The sequence below is a fragment of the Corvus kubaryi genome, unplaced genomic scaffold (assembly GCF_017639235.1).
Source record: "Corvus kubaryi isolate FWS band 111438036 unplaced genomic scaffold, C.kubaryi_AGA036_p1.0 37398, whole genome shotgun sequence".
NCBI classification, from domain to species: domain Eukaryota; kingdom Metazoa; phylum Chordata; class Aves; order Passeriformes; family Corvidae; genus Corvus; species Corvus kubaryi.
The window spans coordinates 5059658-5079998 of record NW_024581137.1 but is presented as its reverse complement, the minus strand read 5'-3'; the positions used below and the strand labels follow the sequence as shown (position 1 = coordinate 5079998).

Here is a 20341-nt window from a genome sequence, read left to right as displayed (position 1 = left end):
CCAAATATCTTTATATCCACTTCTAAACAAGATTAAGGCTACAATAACTCAAAGGTGTATGATGAGCATGCTTAACCAGTGCAGTAGTTTACTACAAACTTAAAACACTGCACCAAGATGATACAGACCTTTAATTAAATCAGTTCTCTACACCAAAGTGGTGGTTATGTTGGATTAATTTCTGTATATACATAAGCCTTCCATAAATACTTGACTAAATATTTGTTTCATGGCATGGATTTAAGCTTCAGAAGCTTCTCTCTGTTTTTGAAAAATTAATGTACACATTTTGGAAAAAAGAGAAAGAAAGTAGAACACATACAGACTACTCAAATTATGACTATTCAGCCCCAGGAGTTGTTCTTATACATCTGTAGTTAACTGTGTTAGCACCTCTCAGCTTTTTCCATTGCCTACACATTACTGATGTTGCTACAGATTAAGACTGAGTTTTAAAGCTGTTTCTATCACTACTGAGTGCTTGTTCTCAACATTTTAAAGTGAAGATGTGAACAAACCTTTGAAAAGTGACTGAATACTTCAATGCTAATATATTTTGCATGTAAAATATAAAAATCTCTGTGTGTTTCATTTCTGATAAAATCTGATAAATATTTATTATCAATGCTGTTTGCTTTTAATCTGTTCAGGATATCATTCCTCCAGCTCCTTAGTACTTAAACAAAAATGGCATTTACATTACAATATTGCTTGCCAACAATCTCATTTTCTGGTTTAGTCAGCAGCCTTCATGCTTGATTAGTCTTTAATTATACAAATACCTACATATTAAAAAAGTTTTCTTTTTTCCATACTTTGAGCATGTAATTATTTTCTCTTGCATGCAATAACCTTTAATTTTAGGATTAAGCAACTGATTCTCTTTAGTATGGATGGATTTTTTCAAGTGTTAAAGCAAATTTGGGTATTGTATTACGAGTAGGAAAATTAACTTTAGGAAAACCTTTCATTAGTGCATTTGACAGCACACTGAGCAGCTGACAGAAACTTCAAAATATTCAATATACTCGAAAACAAAATGGATTCCAATTCTATGTCCTCTGAAGTCAACAGCAACACTACTCTGAATTCACTACTCTAAGCAAGAGAGTGATGGGGGCTATGCAATTCCTCCTTTGAATATTCCTTGCTTTTGTAGTATTAATGTTGCAGCAGTACCCAGAAGCCCAATGCAAGACCAAAGCCTCATTGCATTATACCAAAAACTGTTAAGGTTTTTAGTATAAAGTGATCAAACAGTGGTGGGAGGATCAGGAAAGGAACAGAAAGGTGAAGTGATATCCCAGACAGTGACAGACCTGGGACTGCAGTCTCATGCTCCTGACTCCAACAACATATTTACTAGAGCACTTTGCTTCCTGATACAAATTATTTGTCAAAAGTGAATTCAGTAAGCAAAGACATAATTTGATAATGAGATTAGAGATAAATATGCAGATTTTATATGGCAGTAAAAGAATTCCCTCCCCTTCTTTTCCTGCAGTTTTCGCTCATGAGAGCATGGACTGCCAAGCTTGGGTCTACAGGATTGACATATGTTATCTCTATACCTGCTTTTACATTTGAAGTACCAGTGATTTCCCCCTAGACATACTCTTTGAATGTCTATGGGGAAAACATCAAGGATTTTTAGAATGGCTTGGTTTTCTCAAGATCTGTTTATTTTTGTATTTGTTTTACATGAACTGAAAATTCTGTCAGACACATTTTGATTGCATGGAGAACATGTTTCAGAGTCAGAAAACAGCTAAAAAACCCAAACAAGGCAGCTGCAATTCCATAAAGTTGGGGAGGCAGAAGAGCAGGAAACCTTCATAATAGCATGTTGAGCTTGCTCCTGTCTCATTTGAGTGCTGTGAGAAAGCTTCTGCCTACTTCCCTCGTAGTGGAGTTAGGTCTTGTTATAAAGCAAAAAGTTGCAGACACAAAGGTAGGATGGAAATGCACACAGCATCTTATTCCAGAATGGTGATCAGTGATAAAATTTCAGTCTCTTACAATGCCAATACTGTTTTGGTTTTTTTTTCCTCTCTTTCCCAGTAGAATATGCCAGTAGGAATAAAGGCACTGTGAGTAACAAAGACATTTTTTTTCCCTTCTCCTCCTCCCAACATTTTCCTTTTCTTCCCTAAGATCAGGCCCTATCCTTGAGGAATTCTACACTGATGGAAACTGCACCCTCAGATGAATCCTGGGAATGAGACTGACTTCTCCTTACTTGACCCTTCCTGGATCTTGATCCCAGTACAGCCCTAGTCCTCATCATCTGCCCCACCTGCCTCATAGCGTATGGAGCACCCTCATTGGCAGCTCTACTTGTCACTCTGTGAGGTGTCCCCAGGTTCCCGGGAAAACGCCAAGAGGAGATCAGCCCTCTACAATTTTCTGTCCTGTTCCAGCTGGAGCCACCAGTCCACAAGGATACCCAAACTGGGACAAGAGCAGTAAGAGACAAAGACAGCACTCCACCTGGATTTGGCTCTCTAGAAGGTTGAAAACAGAGTTACAGGGTTACTATGATGAAAATCATGAGTGCATTAGCAACTAACAATTTTTATACCACTTATTATCACATTCATTCAGAATCATCTTTTGATACCAAATTACTGGCCATGTCTAGCAAAGAGCACCCTTCTGTAATGTGACTGGGCCTATATTTTAGAGTTTTCTTTACAGCATCAGTATTTTTGCTAAAACACTAGGATCCTCCCAAATCTGAGTGCTTCCCCAATGCTTTTTACAAGCATGTAAGTATTTCTTAATACTTATACAAAGACATTGCAGATGTGATTGCTGCTTTAAAAAATCTCATCTCCTTTAAAAACCAAAATGCACCGTCATGATTCCTTTAGTAAAAGGATAATCCTAGCAATATATGAAATGCTGTTCCATATGTCAGTGTTTGTCTTCTGGAAAGTCAGCTTTGCCTTCCAGTCTCTTTCACAAACATAACCTAACTTGGTTCGCCAACTGGAATCCTCACAGGATATTAGGTCATGTCTAAGCTATCCAAAATAAGTCAAGTTCCTCTCCTGTGGGAAATTAGCTGAAATTATCGCAATTTACCATACAATTTCTGATGCAAATGAAGATGAAAGATGGAATATTGAAATGTCTCAGCAAAAAACATTTGAAAATGATTAAGTATTCTAGCAGATTTCAAGTCATCACCATGAATTAAAATATTTTCAATTTCTTTTGCTTAGCCAATATTTTTAGGCAATTCAGTATAGGCAATTTTTTATATATATATTAAGCTGATTTTAAACAAAAGGCATTAAATTTAAAGCCTTAGTTATTTCAATTTACCAGGCCTAAAATAGAAAATTAAAATGAAATTTTGGGCAGGGGAGAAACCAACTTCATAGAATTACATCTTTGTTGGAAAAGAAAAACCACTTAGAAAATTCATGAGTAGCCTAAGGTATTACAGTATCAAAATAAAAATTGTGTGCATTTCGGAGGTAAGACTTTCTTTTTTTCTGAGACTCATAGTGGCCATCTATCCTTTCTTGCTCTCTTTACTTCATTTCCTTTCTCAGCCAGTGGCAAACTTCTTTATTTCTTGTCTTTGTCCTGGATCAGCAGCAAAAATTACAGTGGTGCTACAAGACAACTTGTCCTAAAAACCTTTCAAACCTTGATGGTGGAACAAATACTAGAAGAATTGTAGAAGGCTTCTTTTCCAGATGAAAGTGATATGCTGGGGCCCCTTAAGACCCACAACCCATCACCTATTAACATGGATTCACTTGGTGATTTGTATATTACAAACAAAAGGGTTATAATACATAGTAGAATATATGATGAGTACAAAATTTCAAAATAACTTTCAGGATCATCCTATCTGCAAATTATCAAGTCTCACGGTTGATTTCCTACTTGCTAGGAGGATCTGTTGGTTTTGCATGGCCTGGTTTTTGGTAACAGGGGGCCACAGAGGTGGCTTCTGTGAGAAGCTGCTGGAAGCTTCCATCATGCCTGGCAAAGCCAGTCTCTGATGGCTCTGGATGGACATGCTGCTGGGCAAGGCTGGGCCAATTAGAGATGATGGTAACGCCTCTGTGATAACATATTTAAGAAAAAAATCAAAACAAAGTGGAGCACAGATTTTTCTAGCCAGAGAAGAGGTGAGAACATGTAAGGGAAACAACATGGAGACACCAAGGTCAGTGGAGAAGGAGGGGCAGGAGGAGCTCCAGGCGCTGGAGCTGAGATTCCTCTGCAGGCCGTGGTGCAGACCATGGTGAAGCAGCTGTCCCCCTGCAGCCCATGGAGGTCCACGGGGGATGCAGAGATCCACCCACAGCCCATGAGGGAGGTGCTCACGCCAGAGTGTGTGGATGCCTGAAGGAGGCTGTGATCCAGTGGAAGACCCAGTGGAGAGAGGGGGCCCCTGCTTCCAGGCTGGAGCAGCCTCTCCTTGGAGGACTGCACCCCGTGGAAGACTGACCCACACCACAGCAGTTTTGGGGGGACTGCTGTTTGTGAGATTGGAACCACATTGGAGAAGTTCATGGAGAACTGTCTCCCATGGGAAGGGACTCCACGGTGTAACAGAGGAAGGACTTCTCTCCCTGAGTAGTAGAAGAAGATCTCAGGTGACAAACTGACCAATACCCCACACCCCTGTCTTCCTGTGCTGTCGGTGGGAGGGAGGGAGAGGTTGGGGGAAAAAGGTGTTTTATGGGCTTATTTTACTTCTCATTATCCTCCTCTGTCAGTAATAAATTCACTTTGTACTTCTCAGTTGAGCCTGTTTTGCCCTTGGAGTGTTTTCTCCTGGTCCTTATCTCAACTCATTAAGCCTTTGTTGAATTTTTTTCTCTTCTCTGTCCAGATGTGGTTGGGGATGGTGAGTGAGAAGCTTCTGTGGTTGCCTGGCGTTTGGCCAGTGTCAAACCATGGCAGAAGGACATGTACTGCTAAATGCCCATTTGTGTAAATGATCCTAATTTCCTCATATCCTAACCCACAAGGAGTTCTTAGAAAGACACATTTTCTTACTGTGTCTGAGGTGGTAACCTCTGACTTATTAATTTTCCAGTTTCCACATAATTAATTGTTAATTACTTCAAACAAAAGTAGATGGTTGGTGGAGAAAGGCAAAAAATGAAACAAGAAGGATTTAGAAAGCTCATGTTTCCAGTGTAACCCCTTCAATAAAAGGATATTTTTTTCTTTAGCCTAAATTGTTTCTAGTTGCATCTCTAAGGTCAGAATAAGCCAAGAGAATGAATGGAACAAGCATCCTGATGGGCTGCCTGAAGCTGCCTGGTGTTACGGATCAGCGTAAAACCAGCTCTCTTTCCTCTGCCTGGGCCGATGTAACTCACTGGAGTGGCAAATTACATCAGACCTACAGCTGTAACCCGACATTATGATTAATTTGATCAGTAATTTCTCCTGTTTTTCATTTTAATCGGTGTGACTATTCTGCTGTGGCAGGTCTTTCAGATCTAATTAAGATAAATTTCAGAGTAAAAGACTTGGCAGAATTTTCGAGTCAAATCCGAGCGTCAAGTGTGAAGACCTGCAGCACTAGTCAATCAATTTCCAGTAAAGACGGCAGACTGTAACTCAGCAATCAACCCATTAACACTTAAGCAAATTTCGTAATCTCCAGGCCTCTGCTTAGTTACTCTCTCAAAACATTCTGGCTACAAGTAAGCAGGAGAAAGTATTACTTTTTTTAAACACCTGCATCTGCTAAAGCCACCAACAGAGTCCACAAGTGGACACTCTGATAGATCTCAGCAATACTGCCAAAAAAAGCTTAATTTTAAAATTTAAAACACAGTCTAGAGTGGCTTTTTTTTTTTTTCCCCCTAGCAGTATCTAGGAGCTGAGCAACCTCTTTTAGGTGCTTTTTTGCACAATGAGCCTTAATGATATAACATCAAGGCTATACCACTTACAAAATACTGCTCCTCAGATTCAATAAGACCCAAGCCCACCAGGTTCTCAATGTTCACTCAGTCCACTTGCCTCCAAGTAGAAAAATTATTTTCCTGCAGAACTAGAAACCTTCGAAGACTTTTTTTTTCTAAAATGCACAGATGTGGGATATGAAAAATAGGGGAAAATAAAGCAATGCTTTAGAATATTCTCTACTTTCCTTAAAAATTTTTGGAAACATGAGTGAAAAAATAAATTAAGAGAAATGAAGGCTAACAGAACAGATCCACTTGATTTATAAGAGTATCTGAGGGGCTGTGTCAACTTTTTCTGTCCTTAAGATCCCCAAGGATCCTATTCTCTGCCTAGAGAGGCTTTGGAAATAGCAGACCTTATGGGATATGTATCCTTTCCCAAATTTGACCTTGGAGGATGTTATTTATTTATTTTCCCATTTATTAAATACTTCAGTTGCTTTAGGGAGTTTATTAAATGCTCCCATTTCATAAGCTAGTGCAAGCTGTTTGCTGGGCAAACAGCTCCACTTTCCTCTCCTTCAGAGAATTCTCTAGCAAATGGTTTCCATTATTAGCCTCAGCATCTGCCCCTTGGGTGCTAATAATGCCAGTTGTTTTGCTCAAAGATTAATTTCCTTTGCTTTAAATGTTGAGTCAGACACCAGTCCTCCCTGTGCTTCTGAAAATAGCAACAGCTGCAGAATATATTTGGATGGACCAGACAGCCAGTGCTCCACTTGAGAGATGGTTTCCTCAGGAAATGAGAAGACTTGCTTATAAAGTCTGTTTGAGGATATTTAAACATCTCTGCTCTATTTAAATGCAGTATTAAACAGCTTTACAGGGGGAAATCCCAATGCCTTAAAGACCCCAAAAAGCAGTGAACTACTGGGAGAAGGAAGACTGCTGAGAAGAAGATCTGGAATTCTGATCACTGTGTGGTTGGATGCAAGTCTTACACACAACTGAAACTAGCTTTTCTGTGGAAATGACACCCATGAATCTCCAGGGAGGCATGAATACTAGCAGCCCTCAAACAAGCTAGCCATAGCAGGAAATCAGCTGGCATATCTCTGCACTGTGCACCAGGGCCAGGGTACAGCACAGTTCAGAGGCTCCTGAGCGTCCAGCCAGTACAAACTGTCATGTTACCATGTCAGAGCAGCCCAGCTGGTGGAAGACCCAGAAAGGATGAGTATGACCATAGAAGTGCCAGAAGAGGTAAGAGGAAAAGAAGAAAGGAGGCCCTGGAGGCCTGAAATTCAAACCCAGCAATTTCACAGAATCACAAAATCACCAGGTTGGAAGAGACCTTCAAGACCACTGAGTCCAACCCATGCCCTAACACCTCAACTAAACCATGGCACTGAGTGCCACATCCAATCTTTTTTTAAACACATCCAGCGATGGTGACTCCACCACCTCCCCAGGCAAACAATTCCAGAACTTTATCACTCTTTCAGTAAAAAAATTTTTCCTAACATCCAACCTAAATTTCCCTTGGCACAGCTTAAGACTGCATCCTCTCATTCTGTCAGTCGCTGCCTGGAGGAAGAGACCAACCCCCACCTGACTATAACCACCCTTCAGGAAATTGTAGAGAGTGATAAGGTCATTTCTGAGTCTTCTTTTCTCCAGGCTAAACAACCCCAGCTCCCTCAATTGTTCCTCATAGGGCTTGTGTTCCAAGCCCCTCACCAGCCTTGTTGCTCTCCTTTGGACACGTTCAAGCATCTCAACATCCTTCCTAAATTGAGAGGCCCAGAACTGGACACAGTACTCAAGGTGCGGCCTCACCAGTGCTGAGTACAGGGGAAGAATCACTTCCCTGGTCCTGCTGGCCACACTATTCCTGATACAGGCCAGGATGCCATTGGCCTTCTTGGCCACGTGGGCACACTGCTGGCTCATGTTCAGTTGGCTGTCGACCAGTATCCCCAGGTCCCTTTCTGCCTGGCCACTGTCCAGCCACACCGCCCCCAGCCTATAACATTGCAGGGGGTTATTGTGGCCAAAATGCAGGACTCGGCACTTGGACTTATTTAACTTCATCCTATTGAACTGTTCCAGGTCTCTCTGCAGAGCTCTCCTACCTTCCAACAGATTGACACACACTCCCAGTTTAGTGTCGTCCGCAAATTTACTAACAGTAGACTAAATACCCTCATCCATGTCGTCAATAAAAATATTGAACAGAACTGCCCCCAACACAGATGCCTGAGGGACACCACTAGTGACTGGCCACCAACTGGAGGCAGCACCATTCACCACCACTCTCTGGGCCCGGCCATCCAGCCAGTTCTTAACCAAGCAAAGAGTGTACCTGTCTAAGCCATGGGCTGCCAGCTTTTCCAGGATTATGCTGTGGGAGACAGTATCAAAGGCCTTGCTGAAGTCCAAATAGACAACATCCACAGCCTTTCCTGCATCCACCAAGTGGGTCACTTGGTCATAAAAGGAGATCGGGTTGCTTTTCTCAAGCAAAGTTCAAGTTTGTGAAGAGTAATGTCTGTGTGGTTCACAGAACTACTACAGTGGCAAAAAGAAGAGCACAAAACCAAAACCAGAGTGCCTGAATCACAACAGCATTTGCAGTGGGTAATAACTGTGTGTGTGTGTGTGTGGTACATGAGTACCATGGTTTCCTAGCTAGAGGAAATTTTTACCTAAGTACTTGCTTATTCTGCCCATGAAATCACATGTATCAACCCACAAAAATCTTTACAGTACTATAGGAATTCATAGAAATCAAAAACTGTTAGTAGAACAAGGTGTTCAAATATTTCTGTTTGAAATGAACAGGAGATGAAATAAGCAAAATATTCTCAACAGATCACGAAATTTAACTCAATTTAGCTGACTGCAGGGGACTTTCCATGCCACTAGTTTAGACCTGAGACCTAGGTCTTGCCAGTGTCTCCTGGAGATCCACCCAATATCAGCACTTCGACCATCTCACTCTCTCATCAGGCGATGGGCATGAACCTTCTTGAATAAATGTCTTCTGTACTTGTCTATATCACCTGTCGCCTTGTGACGTGGATTATCTCACTCCCTATTGATACCAAAAATTAGAAGATTTTGGCCAATGGATCCAAAGCACTGCATTTACTCACCATTTATAAAATATTTCTTTGTAAAATTGATTACTAAGCAACTTAGGAACAGATTCAATCAGTCATACATTGCACAGTATCTTATGCAGGAGAGGCTAGATAATTTTAGCAAAACAAAGCAACCCACCAAACTCAGTGGGATTACTGGTGTCATAATCTCAATCAAATTTTCTTAATCCCAGGATTCAAAAAGCATGAGAAAAATACAACAGGTCTTGGATGTGAACATGATCATGAAGACAGACCATGAACATAATCCTTGAAAAATTGGCCTTTATCAAGCTAACAGAGACTTGGTTGTGACTTCTGTATCTTAAACATATGTAAATATGTCAAAGTCTCAGAAAACATGGAGATTTCTTCAAAGCTGATTTTTCCTTAATGAGAAGATAACCAGTGAATGAGACTTGGTGGAAAGGGAAGGGACAGTTTATTTTTGTGACTATCAGAGCCTCAGACATCTGTGTGCATATTCTCCCTCATTTTCAGCTGAATATTTCAGCCTTTCTGCTTTTCTTTCTTCCTTTGTTATAAAAGTGTTGAGCTTCCAAATACATTATTTAAGATTAGTATGAAAATTTAATCTGAAGGAGGTTCTGGTTTTGGTATCCTAGAGTTTGCAACTACTTGGAAGATTTTTGTGCTGTTGTCATCTCCTCACTTCCCTTCTTCCCTATTTTTATTGTTATTTTTTTCTCACTCATCATTTTCCATCAGCTGCAGTTACTGTAGGTAGACTTCTATGACAAAAGAGACTCTTTAGGAAAGAGTTCTGAAAACAGTCAGAATAATTTTACAGTAAGAAAATCTCTGGGGGATTTCCTGTTTGTCTGTTCCTATTCACACACAAACAGAACAGTAGAAATCATTGAGAATTCTTCTATTCCTACAGTGTAGCTCTCCCTTTGCAGGTCTGGCTATGTGTACATTCATGTTATCCATATCTCTAAAATATACAGTGAGTGTCAGCACCAGAAGCTAACCTTTTTTTTTTGGAGCCAGCTAAATATATTTTGCTGGGAGAAAGTGCCTTTTTCTGGTAGTCAAGCAGAATAATTAGCTACTTAATACTACTCTCATCTAATTTTATACAGCATATAATCCAGTTCTTATGACTCCAAAATTTTAATGGCATGGAAACTCTGTCAGATGTGGTAACTATCCTTTGAAGCTGCAACATGCTGACTGTTCAAGAACCCATATGTTTTGCATGTAGTAACACTAAGCATTCACAGGATAAGCATATTTGGAGAAGTATATTTTCCCAGAAGTAAAGGTTTTGAAGTCCTCAACTTACAACATGAGATGGGTTGTCTTTCACTTCTGGATTCCTTTGTCTCACTCAATCGACACAACAAAAATAGACATCAGACTATGATTATAAGGTATTTCATCATTTTAGAAGGGAGGGATGAAAGTCTTCTGTCATCTGCCTGACCCACCACTTCCTGAAAGAGCTCAGCTTTAAAAAATTCTTTTCTGGTTGCTGTCTATTGCAAATGACCCTGGTTCTGCAGTGTTTTGCTTTTATCTGTGTAAATCTGGAGCATCATCACTAATGTTAGCAAAAAATTCAGGTCCTGGAACCTAAAGTGATGTTTTACATCTTTCTACACAATCATTAAAAGACCCCATAAAAAGTAGTTTTGTAACTACAAGCCAGCCTGCTGAATCATGTAAAGAATAGTGATAAAATCAGAGCAGAGGGTTACAGAATAATCTGACAAGAATAATTCTGAGACTTTCAGCTGGTGTACACTGCGCAGGCATTATTAATTTCTGATCAGCTAGCAAAGTACCTCACCCAGGTATACCTAAGCAAGTCACTTTCATTTAATTTGCCTTCTGAAGGACATGACAGCATCTGTACATTTTGAGATGTAATTGCTGTTATCCTTCAGTTTTTTGAAACAAACACAATCATCCTCCTGAATTACTGACTTTCCACGACAATTTTTTGAGGTTGCATTTTTTTAAACTAATATCTTTCAGACAGATTCTGAATAATGTAAGAGGATAAAGCCCACATGAAAAAAGTCAAGAATTCAGAAATGAAATTTTAGCTGTCAAACTTTAACTTAGTTGTTCTTTATTCCCTTAATATTCTTCAAACAAAATCCATTTCACTCTAGTTCATAAAGAACATTACCCTAGAGGACATAATACCTCTGAATTTTGGTTTAGGTTGATTTTAAAGTGGAGCACTGAACATTAAAAAAATCCACATTCTAAGCAGCTATTATGAAGAACTACTGCCAAACCTGTGCTCCCACCTTTTTTTTTTTTTTAAACTGCCTGTGTGAAAGAAAACAATTTCACATCCAGTCATCAAGATGGATGCACAAGGGTAAAGCAGCCTTTCTCTGCAGGATTTAGAATGGAAAGAAAAATTTCATGGAGAAGATCTTACCACTGCTCTGATTTAGAAAAGTACCCAAACAACCATATACAAAGTACAACATCAGTTCCTCTGGAAATATTTCTGAGTGTCACTGGTTTGCATATAGAAGTGTCTCATGATTCTTGACAATAAGACAGAGCATGCTTCAAGTTTTAATTATTCTAGGGAAGCTTTAGCAGTATTACACTTGCTGTAGAAATGCTGTAGAGATGGCTAGAAGGCCAAAGTAATGACCCTACACACATCACTTAAGGTGAGGGCTGAAGTAGTGTGCTCAATTCTGGCTTCTCTTCTGATTGTCAGTATGCAGCGTATTTGTGTCTGTGAACAAACTTTGGGATTTCATGCCTATTTCAATGGTGACAACAGGAGAGGAAAGACCATTAAAACTACTTATCCCACAATTTATCAGCAAGTTTTTAATGCTGAGCCAGAACTAACACCTAATGACTTCTAATTCCTTCACTACTATTCTGAAAGCGTCCCAGTCACGCAACTGTCTTGGCAGCACTGGCTCAGCTCAGCCCAGGGGAAATGCCAGACCTCTCACACTGCTGTCTTTCATTAACTGTAATCCCAATTCCTAAAATGTTTAAGGGATAGCGTTTGAACTAAAAACACCTCAGTGTACTTGGTTCCCTTCTTTCACTTCTGTTGAGTCTGCCACATCCAGCCTGCCTTCAGATGGGTATTTGTGAGCATAGGGATGCTAAAGAGAGAGATATGCCAAGGTATCTATGTAGAAGCATTGTCAATGGCATCTACCAGGAAAGGTTTTACTTACTTTTATTGTGCTTCTGCAATGAGAGGTGACCTGGGAAAGCTAACAGTTGAAAGTGCCCATAGATCACAGATGAGACTGGAAATACTCAGATTCAGCTGAGATTTACATTGGGACCAAACGCTATACGAGAGTAAAGACCTCAGATTCAGTGTTAGTAAAACCCTCTTGAGGTATGCTGTCTAAGATAATCTGACTTTCTCCCTACCCCAACTCTAATTCATGTGTGCATTTGCTTTGTTTGTAGAACTTAATGATTTTTGAAACACAATATTTAGCAGGCAGTTTTAGCAAAATATAGTCTATACAGTTAGTGTGCATACATTACAGCTGTACCAAGACAATAAAATATAACAGAAGGTCCCCTGAAAATATTTGTGTCTCTGTATGACAATAATCTGCATACAAAAGAGCCCCAAAGCACTCGCTAATATGATAGATTGGGCAATAAGTGATGCATAAGTAGTCCTTAAGACAATACAAGAAGAAGCTTTAGAAACATTATTCTCTACTCTAAGAAAAAGTTCAGCAAGCAAGGACACATCTCTTGCAGACTTTTAAGTCTATTATCTAAACCATTAAAAAAAATCAGATTTGATGCAATTTAATTGAAGCTCAGATTAATGCAGGTTTAACTGGCCACATGCATGAAAAGCTTCTAGTAAACCAATTCCCTTAATTGTCTAAAAAAGGATTGTTTAATTATTAAGCTAATGCAGTTTTATTTCTTCAGGAAATGGATCCAAATCCATCAGTGTGGATAAAACATTTTAAGTGGTGTCTCAAAATTTAGAGAATAAAGTTGATAGAGACTTTTCTGGTTTCTAAATGCAGTTTCACTGCCTAGTGAATGAGACTCCACTCACTTCACAAACTACCCCAGTGTTCAGAAACACACTATTTATGGGTACAGTCAAACCTGTTCTTGCACAATGTGAATGTAGCAAGACACATATAGTGCAAGAACACCCAATCTAAGAACATAGGACCACTGGATCAGGGCTCTCCTGTTTCTGCCCAGGACTTCTAAGATGGGCAAGAGCTGAGCATCAGTATGGATGTGGTAGCTGTTGGTCCACTAAAAAATAGCCATGTCATTGGAGGGAGCATCTATGAATGGCATTAACCGTGGCATCCTTGCAGTGAGAGAGAATACACTTGCTGTTTTTAGACCATTAGAGATTTGTATGTAGCATCCTACCTGCAATGGATTTGGCGAAGTAAGAGGAGATGGAAGGCCATGCCCTGGTGACTGGCTGGGTTTCTGAGGGGAGCTGGAGGACTGTGGGGCTGGAGGTGGTTGGCTCTGGCTCTGGGACTGTGTTTGGCTCTGCTGTGGTGGTGCTGATGGCTGTGGCTGTGATTGCTGGGTCTGCTGTGTTGGCTGTGGAGTCTGTGCCTGCTGAGCTTGCTGCTGCTGCTGGCTTTGCTGCTGCTGCTGCTGCTGCTGTTGATGCTGGAGCTGCTGAAGATGCTGAAGCTGTTGAAGCTGGGAGTTCAGGGATGAGGTAGCTGTGAATTGAAGAGAGGGAAGGGAGTTATACAAGTTTCAGTAATACCTACCATGTTAAAGATATTCTGGATAAAATTCTGGTTCTGTTACTTTGAGGGGCATACTGCTTACTGAGGACAGCTGGCCCAAGACTTTAGGATGTGGGAGGAAATTGTTTCCATCAATAATAGCCTGTGGTTCTGCTTGTGTAATTTTGTGGTAAGAGCCAGACTTCACTGGGGTCAATGAAAGGGATAGAGGTCTGCCCACAGGATGGGGCTCAGAGCTGACCAGGATTCTTTGCTCAGACAAGCTTACCAGTGAAGCCAATGGGAATATTATCTGCCTAGAGAAGAGAGGAACAGGTTCTCACTGTACTTGTAAGTATAGCAAGAACTCACAACATGAACCAGTGTTGTTATATAAAGGAGGAGAAAGCCATAGTCGTAAAATAAAGGATACTCTGAAGAGAACTTTGTCATGTCATTATGCAGTAGGTATCAGGAAATAGAACATTCAGCTGTGAAATTTCTTGTGCAATGCCTAGGTAGCAAAAAATACCTAATAAAATGTGTGTGTCTCTGAAATAAGAACTGCTGCTTATAATTCACATCTAAAAGCTATAAATACCTTCTTGTAACTTGCACTGCTCATTTACTCCTGATAGTTAAGTTCTGCTGTGTTTTGCTAGCATATGCTTCAAATGTGATGTTTGGAAGTGCGTGGTTCACATCAACCTGCTGGCACAAAGGAGTAAACTTTAATTCCCAGAGATACTTTCAAATTGACTAAATTCATTAAATTCAGGAAGACAGGAAGTGTGTCATAGGGATGTCACTAAGGAAGAACAGCTTTAAGCAGCAGCAAGAGCATCACAGAAGACTGATGCTTTCTGGGGTTATGCCCTGAATAAGTTACCTTGGTCTCCCGCTGTACCCATGTTAATCAACTTCTTAGGGATTGAATTAGTTAGCTATAAGATACCAAGAGGAACAGTTTGGAAGGTCATTACGATATTTTTCACTCTGTATACTGCTTTGCCAGCACCACCCTGTATTCTAATTTCTATCCACAGAAGCAAAAGTAAACTGGGAATGAATTAAATTTGTTATTTTTAAAATAGCACTCAGATTTCATGGGCAGAAACACTGTTCACCAAGTTATTTGTGGACTGGCAGATAAACTCAAGTCATCTCCACTTTCTTTTCAGGCCAACATCCCTATTTCAGCTTTCTAGATGTCAATGCCCTGGGATTGAACCTGAGGTCTTGGTACGACTCACAAAATCAATGAGCCATAAACTGGAATAAGCAAAAGAAAAACAAAAAGAAAATGGAGAAAGATGAAACAGAATGTCTAAGCCAGAAAAGGCTGGAAGAAGGAAAGGTATAAGGCTTGATAGGAAGAGCTGTTGGCTCTCCATTCCCATGCTCAAAGCTGCTCTAAATTTTCTTTCAATAGGTGCAGGAATCAAACTAGAAATATGCCTTAACAAGAATTATAGCCATGTGTATGTGACTTCAACAAAGCATCTGAATAATACAGAGAAGGAGGACTGACAACATCAATATATTTCTATCAGGAAAGTTACTCATAGAAGTTTTGTGTTTCAACACAAAGCAGAGTGACCATCAGATTAAAAACATGCATGGTATCTCATGCAAAAGAAATCACCCTGGAAAAGTAAGGGAACACTCCCATCAATATCCCACAGACAATTTGTGCCTAAATGCCCCAAAGCCAACAGGGTAGTGAGTGGAAATATAATCCAAGGCATATGAGAACAAAGAAGGGGTGTATACAAGAAAGCAACTGCATAGATGAATTAATGTTTTACAGCATGAATGATCTCGGATGGCAAGGAAAACCATTCACCAATTCTATCTGTAGGTATGTACATAGAAGCAGAAAGACCTTTACCATTCCCATGAGGAAAATGAAATACAGACCGGCTCTTTCTATTGTGCAGGCCATTTCTTCACCTGTGATAGCTTAGCAGACTGGATGAACCACTGGTAACCAGAACCAGGACTTCAAACTGACCCTTACTGTATCCACAGGCTCCAATATAGAAATGGATTAAATGGCATCGCACAGAAGCATAACTTCTAATCCACATGGCTCATGGAGAGGAATGAGGAACTGTTTTATGTTGTATGTGCACAATTGGACAGGAGGAGACAAAACTTTCTCATCTAGGACTAGAAAAGCTTTGCTTTCAATACTGCTTAATACTTGAATGTTGGTGAATGCAGGAAGATCAATATCTCTACCAATCATTTTTTGTACTGGAAATGAAAATATTCTTGCTAGGGTGGAAGATATTCCTTGAAGGATAGTCTTATTAATGGAGAATAGTTACTTCATGGAAAAGTTTCCAAGTTTATTGCCAGCAACTGCACAAAATTATTCAAATATCTTCTTGTATTTTCATGTAATTCCTTTAAAAAGCTTCTCTGAAGCCCATTGCATTGAAGTGGCTTGGAGAGGTATGATTGTTTAACATGCTGTTGCTAAACAAAGAGATAAGGAATTGGAAGAAGGACTGTTAGATCAGAAAAGGTGTTCTGAAAGCCACACAGTAGGTGTACTGTGAAGGTGGATTTAGGGCTCTGGATCATGCCTGCAGTCTGGTGTTCATGCTGCCAGATTGCACCGCCTCTCACAATGTGTGTACTATCCACAGCAGGGATTGTGTCATATTATTGTTTGCAATCAAATCCAATCCAACTCCCAGAGCTTTCTTGCATAGCTCATCCATTATAAATTGTATACCTGTCTAGCATTTGTCACTTTCTGCAGAGCTTGGAGCCTGATGGAATTTCAGGTGATACAACAGTGCTATGTCTGCATGTATAAAAGATAACATGCACTGCCTACCACACAGGAATCTTTTTTATGACTTACTGGCTAACAGCTGGGTAAAACTTTGACATATTTTAGTGAAAAGTGCTACTTTCACAATTACTTTCAAGAATTAAAAAGGCTTGCAAAGAATTGCAGAAAGTTCTTTCTATGGTTAAAAAAGTCAACATAAAGTACATAACTTTAAAAGAGAGACACAACTAAAAATGCATGCAAGCTATGAAAAACTGTGAGGAAAAGCCACAAAAGCTATGTGACATTTCAACTCTCCCTAAAAAACCCCACGTTGAATATATACCAGGGATCCCAGAAGACAGTAAATGTAACTAATATCTGTGAAGAAACAATGGTGCAAGGAGTTTTAAAACCTATGTGCTTGCTGTGGTGTTTCCATGAGATCACCCCATGGTTTATGATCCTACTTTAATCAGATTATACTTACTCATAGTATCAAAGCATTTACATTAGAATAAGAGGCATGGAGTTAGGTGGTTCAAATCGATGGTCAAGAGACAGTGAAAGCAAACTTTCTGACCTCCTAATTCATCTACTGCAATACTTGTCACAGACCTCAGACTACTTTGTGGATCGGAGAAAGTTATGACCTAAGGTACATACTCCTCCTTGACTTTCTTTGGGGGATACCTTAGGCATAGTGTTGCCATGCATTTACAATATTCACACAAAATGTGTCATTTCATATTCTATTCCTTTGCTGGTTACCTGCACAGGAAACTGAACTGAAATGAAAATGCCCTTCTGCCAAGTAGTATTACAACGGGGAAAATTCACCTCTGATGCAACCATGCTGAAAGATGCAGTCTGATTCATGACAAGGGGGTGACTGAAGCTTTGTCTTAGTGGGCAAACTGAAGAGGCTTTGTCTTCATTTCCCAAAATATTTCCCAAAAAACTATTTTCCCTGAAAATAGTAGCAATTGTCTGCTGCCTCTGGCTAACATATTGTGGCATAAGTAGGGGAATATCCCTGGTTATATTTTAAGTTAAAACATACATTTTAAAGTTTAATCATGATTCCCCAAAAAGCAATGAACGTAAGTATGCCTACAAATGTTTATATAATGAAAACAATTTAAAATTAGGACTCCTTTTTCACCTTTCCTTCACAATATAAACTCGGATTCTTAAGACCTCTACAGTGCTTGGGAGAAGATCAAATTTATATTCAGGGATTCAAATTGTATCCAGAATCTGCTCTTGTGGATAAACTTCACATAATGTCTGATTTATTTTATTAATGTTTTGTGCATGTTTGTTTCTGTGTAAAGAGGAAGGAGGGGTAGGAGGAATAAGAAACAATTTTAGCTTACAAACAATTGTGCTACTCTGCTTCTATCCTCCTATTTACATAATTGCATAGTTGTTCTTCAGTGCCTTGATACAATGTACAATGGACTAAAAAGAAGAAAATAATACATTAAACCTTTTCCTATTTGACTGAGCACAGAACTTGACTCCTGCCATTTCAAGGGCTTAATGCCTTTTTCCACTTCCCCAGTAACGGAGAATGGATTTGCATTGCCTTAAACTGAAAAGTGTAACTAACTTAAGCATCTGGGCTTGCGTTTGAACTGACATGGTCCGATTTTTTTTCCACCCTGTTGTTTCTCTTCTAATGAGGTTTATGCCTTTCCTCTCTTTGAAACAGATTTCTAAAGACTGAATATGCACACTGAACAATCTAATGCAAGCCCGCATTTACATTCTCTCCCTCCTGGGTAATGAGGGGTAGGTTAGCCAAATACTCATGTTTTTCCATATGCTCGAATTTTCTTTTTGAAAGTAAAATGTGAGTTCTTTTAAATATGTTAGCATCCTCTTTGTGAAAACAAAAACCCCTAAAGGGTTGGACTTGTGGCTGAAGAGATTAGTAATGGAATACAGAGCATATTATTTCTAAATCACTGGTTCAAATTCAGCCTAGGTCAATATAGGGAACAAAATTCAGTGAACTTTAATGGTGCTTTTGCGTTTTTTCTACCTTATAGAAGATGTATTAAACGTATAGAAGTCGTGTTCACACACAGATATCCACAGAGAGCCTGCCTGCATTGGAAGAAGTTTGCCACACAGTCAAGGTAATAAATTGATGGTCTCACAACATCTAATGAGGAAGATCAAAAAGGCTATGGTCTTGAAAGGCATCAATTGACATATTTATTTGCACTTTCAGCAGAGAGTCTAGGGATGGAAAGAGTACACATACCAAGCCATCTCCTTGTTCCTAAAGGTGATCCCTCAAGGTTACAGCTGCAAAACACAGATGGGGTTATGGGGAGAAACTTGCATTGCCAATAGTCCTCTGTACCAATTCTGCAGATAAAACAGAGGACTTTACTTTCTAGTGTTGTCATATCCAGCATCGTTCATGAGCACTAAATTCACTTTAAAGAATGTAGGCAGTAAAAAGGAAGTATTGAGAAGTAAACCATCATAATTTATATGGTGCCTGTGGTGTCTCTACATTTTGATGAATACTGGAACTTCCCTGAAAAATGATCCACTGCATTAAATAAATCTGACTTTTTTTTCCATATCAAACCTTAAAATGTGCAACAATCCACTAAAATCTTAAGAAAAAAAAAAAGAAGAAAAAGTTGTTTTAAGGTAGAGAGCTTGGCTAAGTAACAGGAAAAGTTATATTTGGAATAATTCCCATTTTAAGATAATCTAGGGGCTATTTTCCTCTAGTTTATGACAACACACTGTGAGTAAAGTTCCCTGAGTGTGTTTTAAAAATTGCATTAACCTATTTAAAATGCCCAAAGGCAAGAACAAGCTGGAAAAATTAGACTTTAATTAGCCATTTGCTTTCTCAGCTCAAATGGGACCTTAGGTCTCATATTGTACAAATGGCTGAAACATTAACTGGAGCCAGAGTATCATCAAGACACAGGGGATCAGTCAGGACGACTTGTCTTGGGACTCTCATTTGAAGACAGGCAATTAAACATAGAACGACAACACTGCAAGTGTTTGAACGCCAAAGTCTGTGTGTCAAACAAGTAATATCTAGGTCTGGTAAATTCCTAAATTTTACCAGCCAATTTTTTTTTTTTTTTTTTTTTTTTTTTTTTTTTTTTTTTTTTTTTTTTGTGAAAACATGGCTCTCTCACAGATCAGGGGTAGGATCTTACTATTAAGTCCTTATGCCATATAAAAGCAGTTTTCTAACTACAGAGTGCAGATCCAGTCCCAGATTGTCTAAGAACAGAATAGTAAATCAATTTGAGTGGCATAGTATTCCTACAGAGTGGATTTCCAGACCATATTGAGCCCATAAGGATGTTCCTGTGGACCAGAATCAAAGATAACCGCCAAATTTGTGGGAAAAGTTCTTCTGGACTCCTTAGAAAGAAACTAATTGGCTGTGAAAAGATTATCATCTAAAGACCAACAAAACCCAATGCAAGATTTCACAGCTGAGGGATATGACAGGGAATGGATTAATGACAAAGAAATTAACTTTGAAACAACAGTCTGCTGACTCAGAGAACAATGACTATGATTTATAATGCACATAAGACAAAATCTGGGCATTCTCTGCACATACAACCTTTGATGATAGGAAGTGCAGCTTATTTTTGCTCTCCTTGACTCTTTCAGACGCTCTAACATTGATGGGAACCATAATTCCAATGGCACTTATGCAGACTAAGTGTTTGACGTACTCAAAGTAGCAATACTTGTAGAAAAAAAAAGTGCAACAACATACAGCCACAGAAGCCT

At 39.4% G+C, this 20341-nt stretch overlaps 1 protein-coding gene across 2 annotated transcripts in view; it reads right to left on the bottom strand.

Annotated features, from left to right (window-relative positions):
* POU6F2 (POU class 6 homeobox 2) overlaps positions 1-20341 on the bottom strand; it is a 331049-nt gene that overhangs the window by 92002 nt on the left and 218706 nt on the right. For both annotated transcript variants that reach the window (XM_042044047.1, XM_042044048.1), the window contains exon 5: positions 13436-13746. In XM_042044047.1, the coding sequence (XP_041899981.1) occupies positions 13436-13746 (311 nt within the window). The remainder of the gene's footprint in view (positions 1-13435; positions 13747-20341) is intronic.